The 8,406-nt window shown below is 41.7% G+C and overlaps 1 protein-coding gene across 1 annotated transcript; it reads left to right on the top strand.

Annotated features, from left to right (window-relative positions):
- Nucleotides 1-7,054: 7,054 nt before the first annotated feature.
- Nucleotides 7,055-7,723, top strand: LOC122896882 (latexin-like). Its single transcript, XM_044234970.1, has one exon. It carries the CDS (start codon nt 7,055-7,057, stop codon nt 7,721-7,723), a length of 669 nt encoding a protein of 222 aa, XP_044090905.1.
- The last annotated feature ends 683 nt before the right edge of the window (nt 7,724-8,406 follow it).

Below are 8,406 nucleotides of genomic sequence, written 5' to 3'. Positions count from 1 at the left end.
ACCGTTGCCACACATAGTGCAAGGCCCCGCCATCTCTGTTGCATTCCCGAAAATTCTTTAGTAAACTGAGGGTTTTTCCATCTCTGACACCTAAGAAAATACCTGTTGACCCTTTAGCACCCGCAATGTTAATACAAGTCCAATATCTTCTAGGATTTGGAGGGGGTGTTCTGGAGATACCATATTCTTCATTCACAAATTTTACTTTATTTCATTCATGCTATTGCTTGCAAACTGGAGTCACCTTGTTGGTTCCAACAAAAAGCTCCAGAATCTGTCCAAATTGAAATCAACGAGCACTCCTATTAGTGTCCTCAGACACTCCTTCATGCCTCCTTTCATGCCTTCTGGAATCTCTAGACAACCTGTGATGACAGTAAGTGGTCCATAGGCTTCTAACATAAGAAATTGCCCTTCATAGCCCTGCACTATACTATTAGGGCAGCAATTTGCTGGCCACATACAGAGATCTCCTGAAAGTCAAGGCTCTCACAGTCCCTTAGCCTGTAACCTTCTACACCCAGCTGCCCATTATGCTTTGTGTCATGGAAGCAGCACTCCACAAGCAGATCACAGCTACTGAGACTTCCTTGCTACTAGGTGGAGCCAAACCTGGACCCTCTGGTAGATCCCACGTACAGGAGGCTGGCCTTCTCTATCCTCAGTCACTTGCTAGAGGCCATGATGCTAGAGGAGGTCAGACTTCCCCCAGACCCTTGGCTACCTAGGGACTCTTTTAGGATCAACTGAGTGACCAGGAATGAGAGTCCAGACACTTTATGGATGGTATTGCACCATCATACTTGATGCAGTTCAGTAGAATGTTGATCGTTTTCATTCCATAACGGAGAGTCCCTGAAAAGGATGGCAACACCAAGAGTCAGTACAACTGGCCATACTTCAGGTAGTCATTTTAACATTGGATGCTTGGCCAGCAAATAGTACCATTTGCACATTTTTAAAAAGATTTTATTTATTTATTTGACAGAGAGCGAGAACACAAACAGGAGGTGGGGGCAGAAGGAGAGGGAGGAACAAACTCCTCACTGAGCAGGGAGCCCAATGCGGGGCTCGATCCCAGCGCCCTGCAGGGGCTGAATCCCAGGACCCTGGGATCATGACCCAAGCCAAAGGCAAAAGCTTAACCAACTGAGCCACTCAGGTACCCCTCATTTGCACATTTTAAAAAACCCTTGGGCCATTGCCTGAGAGTTGCCCCTTTTGGAGGCACCTGGATAGCTCAGTGGGTTGAAGCTTCTGTCTTCAGCTCAGGTCATGATTTCAGGGTCCTGGGATCAAGCCCCACATCGGGCTTTCTGCTCAGCAGGGAGCCTGCTTCCCCCTCTCTCTTTGCCTGCCTCTCTGTCTACTTGTGATCTCTGTCTGTCAAATAAATAAATAAAAATCTTTTAAATAAATAAATAAGACTCCTTTAAAAAAAAAAAAGAGAGTTGCCCCCTTTGGAGTAAAGAACTCTGGAAATCTCTTCCCTCACAGATATCCAAAATATAAATGAAGCTCACGTGTCTCTACATATGCTAAGGCCACACACAATGCAAGGCTTTACCAGGATGTTCCTTACCACCTTTGGAGTTATATTACTGTTAGTGACAAGGGCACTCATTTCATTTCTCAGAACATACAATGCTGGCTCTTAAAGAAGGCATTCAGTGCAATTTCCCCTATAGGGCGCAGGAAGTTGATTTAATTGAAAGGCATTATGGGCTCCTCAGATAACTTTTATTTAAGTTACAGAGTGGCAAATGGACCCCCCCCCACTGGGTGTCACTATATCCATATACATTGACTAGTCTAAATTCATGGCTTCTGGGGACATGCACTCCCTGTACCAATGCCACACAGGTCCCTCAAATGCCTTTTTGGGACATAAAGGGGAACCCCTCTAAAGTTCATGTTTTTTGACCATCATTTCATCACATGGCCCTCTTCCTCCTGGTCAAGTACTTAGTTCACTTCCTAGGGAGGCCCTTCTACTCCCTAAAAACTTCAGTCATAACCAAGATTGAAATTGATAAGACATTCATGGGGTCAGGTGTGATGTCAGTCCTAAAATTAATATTCTGTGCTGCCCTGACAGCTGGTAAAATCAGGAGAGCCTCAAATAGACTAACCACAAATTCACCTCTCCACTCTGCTCCCATGGATAAGGTCCCCTAGCCAAAAAAAACAAAACAGAACAAAACAAAAAACTTTCTTACCATCATGGGGAAGCTGGCACAGTTCTTGTTTATCCCTGAATACCTGGACTCAGTTCCCTGCCGGCCCATGGAATTATTCAAACAAGCCAATCACATCCTTTGTGGGAAACAAGGGTCACCTCACCCTCTTGATACTAGAAAGTCTGCCTCCCACCGACTTGTTTGTTCACTCTGTTCTCAAGTGCAAACCCTTTATGTCCGTCCATGGCAAGTGGTGTCCTCTTCCCCTGGACTGTGAGTATATGTGACTTAGAAACTACTGTTAGTCTCATCTACATACAGTCTGGTGTCATGTGTTTGGCCATCCTCATAATTCCACATTGGGGAATTCATTCTTCACTGATGGGGTGAAGAAGAGGTGATTAAAACAAGGCATTATAAAGAAAAAACCCCACTTGTATTGTCTTTATATTTACCTATATAATGAAGTTTATCAGTTTTTTAAAATGTGGATTCAAGTTACTATCTACTGTTCTTTCACTCAAGCCTGAGAACCTCCGTTTAGTATTGCTTGTAGGTCAGGGCTACCAGCAATCCAGCAATAAATTCCGTTAGTTTTCATCTGGGAATGTCTTGGTTTCTCCCTTATTTTTCAAGAAAGCTTTTGCTGGATATAGAATTCTTAGTTGACAGTCTTTTTCTTTCAGCACTTAAAAAAAAGATTATTTATTTATTTGACAGACAGAGATCACAAGTAGGCAGAGAGGCAGGCAGATAGAGAGAGGGAAGCAGGCTCCCTGATGAACAGAGAGCCCAGTGCAGGGCTCGATCCCAGGACTCTGGGACCATGACCCAAGCCAAAGGCAGAGGCTTTAACCCACTGAGCCACCCAGGCACCCCTCTTTCACCACTTTTAATGAGTCATCTTACTATGCCCAGCTGGCCCAGTCAGTAGAGCATGCAACTCTGGATCTTGAGGTCATGAGTTCAAGCCCCACATTGGGCATGGATCCTACTTAAAAAATACATATATTTGTCTAGTAATTCCAACGTCTGGGCTTTCTCAGGGACAGTTTCTGTTGACTACCTTATTTCCCCTGTGTATGAGTCAATCTTTCTTTTTTCTTCGCATGTCTCTCTGCAGGGCAGAAACCCCAAATGGAATACAAAAAGAAACAAATGAATATGACATATTTCAAACAGATAACATAAATGCTTTAGGGTTTGGGGTGGAGAAAAAACTAACCCAAGAAACATTTGAACACATTATTTTGACTATATACCCTCAAACAAAATAATTGTAACCAAATAGTTAGTATGTATGGCTTTTTTCAGTTGTATAGGTTAAAAATTCTTAAGCTACAATATGGAAGGGAAGAAAGCTAGAATGAACTCTGTGGTGTTGGATTTCAATCCGAGCTATCAGTATGAACTCATGGTTTGTAATAAGTTTCACTTGCATATTTTCTGGCTCTGTCAAATGGTAAGACCAAGTACTGATAATGCTCTAATGACTTTGGGCACATCTAATGCCCAGAATCTGAGATCTACTCTTCCTTAGTAAAAAGAACCAGGGCTACATGGAGAAATGGCTGATTCCAAGGCTGGGACAACAGAAATATCTTGTGGTGCCAGAAAATAAGGAGCTACTCAAAGAATGAAGTTAGCTTGAAATGACTTCTGATATGGGATAATTTGATGAACAGAATAATGATAGTAGTGAAATGTAACCCACAGAATATGCACAAAAATTTTTTTATTGTAGGAACAAGTCTTTTTTAAGTAAGAACAATCTTGTAGGCATTATTTTAATGTAGTCTTTAATGTGTTTGTTACAAATGAGAATTAAAGGACTAGAATTTACTTTCCAAACTAAGGCAAGGGTAAATTTCTGAAGCTAAAGGAAGGTAAACCAGTATGTAAAGCTTACTTCTGTCATGTACATTACGAACCTACTGAGTGACTTCCCATTGAGGCTCAAAATTAGTCCAAGGGAGTGTCAAGGAGAAGATAAAGCCATATCTTGTTTGCTTCTTTCAAATTCATCAGACAATACTGTGGCCCAGGAAGCATACAGTACTGCTCTAGACACTGTGACAACAGCCTTTTCTAGAATGCTAAGCTACCTCTAATGTCTGCAGACTGCTCCAACCAGATGTAAACTACCCATGAGATATAAACTCTTAGTCGTGTATTCGAAATGCGTACATTCAAAAGTACTATTTTTAAATAAATTGGAAAGTAGGGAAACCTTTAAAAAAAGATACATTCTGCTATCGCACTATTATAAACACTGTAAGTGTGTGTAGGGTATATATATAGAGAGAGAGAGAGCACAGATAGTAAGATTTAGGTAAGACAGTAAAAAAGAAAAAAAAAAAAGAAAGGAAATGTAGATTTTACCAAAGGAACTACAATAACCGCCCCAAGCTACAACTATAAACAGATTCGCTACCATGCTAATTTGCCTAGGTTCTGGGGGGAAAAAAAAACTAAAACAAAGAATAAAAACAAACAAAAAACCCCGATAAGAACAAAAACAAAAAAACAATCAAAACAAAACAGAAACAAACAAAAACAAACTCACAATAAAACCCACCATGGAATATAACAAACGTTGATGAGTCTAACTGATACAAACAGAAAGGGGAAGCCTTTCTTACAGTAGCATTCCAACTAATAAATGTAGAAGGAATGATGGAACTAGAAAATCACCATTTGGTGACCGCCGTAATAATACTTGTTTCAGGCAAGAATCACCAGTGGATGCTAAGACAAGAGGGTGAGAATATAACCAGAGAAAGGATATCTACATAGTACTGAAGCATCTTTCCATAAGATATGTATTAATTACCAAGAGTAAAATGTAACTTTACAGTGCAGAAGTCTGTTAGGGACCACCTTAACCAAATGGTTGCGGTTAATAAACATTGTGAGCAAAAGCACAGGGGCACCTGGGTGGCTCAGTGGGTTAAGCCACTGCCTTCGGCTCGGGTCATGATCTCAGGGTCCTGGGATCAAGCCCCGCATCGGGCTCTCTGCTTGGCGGGGAGCCTGCTTCCCTTCCTCTCTCTCTGCCTGCCTCTCTGCCTACTTGTGATCTCTGTCTGTCAAATAAATAAATAAAATCTTAAAAAAAAAAGCACAAAGCACTACCATGTATCTCTAATTTGATGTTCTATAAAAGACACAGAATCACTCTCTGCTACTCCTGGCAAAAATGCACAACTTCAATCTAATAATGAGAGATCAGCAGAAGAATCCAAATTGAGGGATATTCTATAAGATAACTGGCCTGTACTCTCTAAAAAGTCAAGGTCCAGACAAATAATGAGGAACTAAGCAAGATTAAAAGGAGTCTAAAAAGACAATTAAATGCAGTGTGATTCTAGATTATATCCTGGACCAGATGTTTTTCCTTTTGCCCTAAAAAAGACCAGGGTGACAATTGGTGAAATTTAAATTTAAGATTAGTACATTTGATGAAAATATATCAGTGCTAATTTTTTTTATTTTGATCATTGTTGTAATTTTATTTTGAGCCCCATGTTGGGCTCCCTGCTCAGTCGGGAGTCTGCTTCTCCCTCTATTTGTGCTCTCTCTCTTTCTCTCTCAAATAAATAAAACCTTTTTTAAAATCCTAGGAATAAACTCAATAAAATGTGTGTAGGACCTCTATATGGAAAACTATAATGCTTTACTGAGAGACACTGAAGATCTACATAGAAGAGATATAAGAAGACTCATATTGTAAAGATGTCAGTTCCCCCAAATACAGATTCAATGAAATTACAGTCACCACCCCTCATGATTTGTGTGTGTGTGTGTGTGTGTGTGTGTGAGAGAGAGAGAGAGAGAGAGAGAGAACACAGAGAAAGGAGAGAGATACTTAAAAGCTAAATTTTAAATGTATCTAAAAACACAAAAGGTATTGTTGATGCTTTTAAAGAAGCAGAAGCAGAAGTAAGAGGACTTACTTTACCAAATATCAGCCATATTATAAAGTTGTAGTAAACAGGATGGTATAATACTGGCACAGACAGACAAAAGAGAGCCCTAAAACAATCCACATATATGGAGACTTGTTATTTGACAATGATGCTACTGCAGAGAAATGGAGAGACGATGGTTTGTCATTTCAAGACCCCTGATAAACAGATGCTGAAGTGGAGTTAGAAATGTGGGACGTTTATTGGGAGTGGGGTGAGTATCACCTGTGAAAGACCAAAGAGAAGGAAGCAGGATTGTGCAGCAAAGAGCCTCAAACTGTGATACATAACTGATCAATTTTTGGCCAGTCCAATGGTGAGCTCTGAAGCAAAGATGACCAGTTAGAGGGGTCCCCACATTGGGCAGAATTGCCAGGATAGAGCACTCCCTCCAAGTTCAAAGGCAAGTTCTTTCCCATTCTCTTTCTCCATGGCTGCCATAGTACATCCCCCGTGCTGAGTGGATCAATTTCTCCATACATTTTTGGGAACAAGTTTTTGTAGTTTTCCCATGGGGTTATCTTCCTGAGTGAAACTTAGAAGAGGGAAGTTAGTGGAAAAAACCCATAGCAGTCGGTCCCAGAACTACAGCTGGAATCCATTGTCTCCTCTCTCATGATCCATCCTCAGCAACTCTCACCCTTCACTATCGCCTCTCCTAGTCCCGGTGACTTACTTGGTGAAGTGAGTAAAGACCTCATTACTGAGAAACCCGAGCCCCAGTAACCACACACACCTCAGTTTGGGGCTGCTGCCCTTGCCTATTTGCAATTAAAATGGAGCAAGGAGACACCCGGCCGACCTCAGCATGCGACTCTTCGCAGCTCCCCGGCAGAAGGCTGAACCAGCGGTGCGCTGGGAGCATCTGGTCCCTGCAACCTGAGCAGCCGTAGGCTCCCACCAAGAATGGAAATCCCCCCGACCCATTTCCCAGCCTCCAGGGCAGCCTCGGTGGCGGAGAACTGCATCAACTACCAGCAGGGGACCCCCCACAAGGTGTTTCTGGTGCAGACTATCAAACAAGCCAGCATGGAGGATATTCCGGGAGAAGGACACAAGTATTGCCTTAAATTTTCTGTGGAAGAAATTATCCAAAAACAAGTTACACTGAACTGTACAGCAGAGGTACTTGACCCTCTAATGGGACAAGATACTGCACCAGAAGTCAACTTCACATTTGAAGGAGAAATTGGAAAGAACCCAGATAAAGAAGATAACACATTTTATCAAAGACTCAAGTCCACGAAGGAACCACTTGAAGCACAAAATATTCCAGACAGTTTTGGAAATGTAGCTCCAGAAATGAAGCCAGTTCGACACTTAGCCTGGGTGGCTTGTGGTTATATAATATGGCAGAATTCTACCGAAAACACATGGTATAAAATGGTAAAAATTCAAACTGTCAAGCAAGTGCAAAGAAATGATGATTTCATGGAGTTAGACTACACCGTTCTACTTCATAACATTGCATTTCAGGAGATTATTCCTTGGCAAATGCAAGTTCTCTGGCATCCGCAGTATGGTACTAAAGTCAAACATAACAGCCGTCTGCCAAAGGAAGCACAACTAGAATAACTAGAATAACAACTAGTGTTAGGGAAGACCCTAACACTGACGTGTCAATGTACTTACTGATGATGTGTGTATGCCTTCACTGATACCTAGTTTATGGGGTCAAGCAAATCCCAAAATGTCACTTTGTATAAATGTCTTCATGACAGTATAGAACTACACAGATTCCATAATAGAGACTCACATGATGTAAAAGTGTCCCAACACTAATAGTGGTATGTATATCCCATAATAAAAAGCTTCAATTCTGGCCTAAAAAAAATGGAGCAAGGAAAAAGGAGTACCAAGGGTTGTCCAAACGGATTACATAAGCCCCATTCCTATTTTATTCTGTCCCCATTGTAACCGCAGGCCACTGGGACTTGCCAGAAACTCTACAATGCACGTCTTCTCACCCCTTACTCTTCCCACTCCATAGGGTCTGCTGGATCACGTGAGTTAAGCAGCTGGGCTGCTTCTACCACCCAGAGTTCCTGCGAAGAAGGACTTACTGCGACTTACTGCAAAGTGGTAGATTTCAACATCCCTGGGTATATGGAGTGGATCAGTATTCCCAGGTATGGAATGACTTGCTCTAAAATCCAAATGGTCCTTCCTGGTGTTGTGCTTTTTTTTCTTTGTGGTAGAGATTAAAAGATACCACAATTTCTCTATTGCTTTGGTAGGGATTTTCCTGCATGCCCCTG

Source organism: Neovison vison, chromosome X (assembly GCF_020171115.1).
Source record: "Neovison vison isolate M4711 chromosome X, ASM_NN_V1, whole genome shotgun sequence".
Lineage (NCBI taxonomy): Eukaryota > Metazoa > Chordata > Mammalia > Carnivora > Mustelidae > Neogale > Neogale vison.
This window is presented reverse-complemented; position numbering and strand designations above follow the sequence as displayed.

Coding starts and splice junctions, on each gene's coding strand:
- LOC122896882 (XM_044234970.1), top strand. CDS start 7,055: ATGGAAATCCCCCCGACCCATTTCCCAGCCTCCAGGGCAGCCTCGGTG.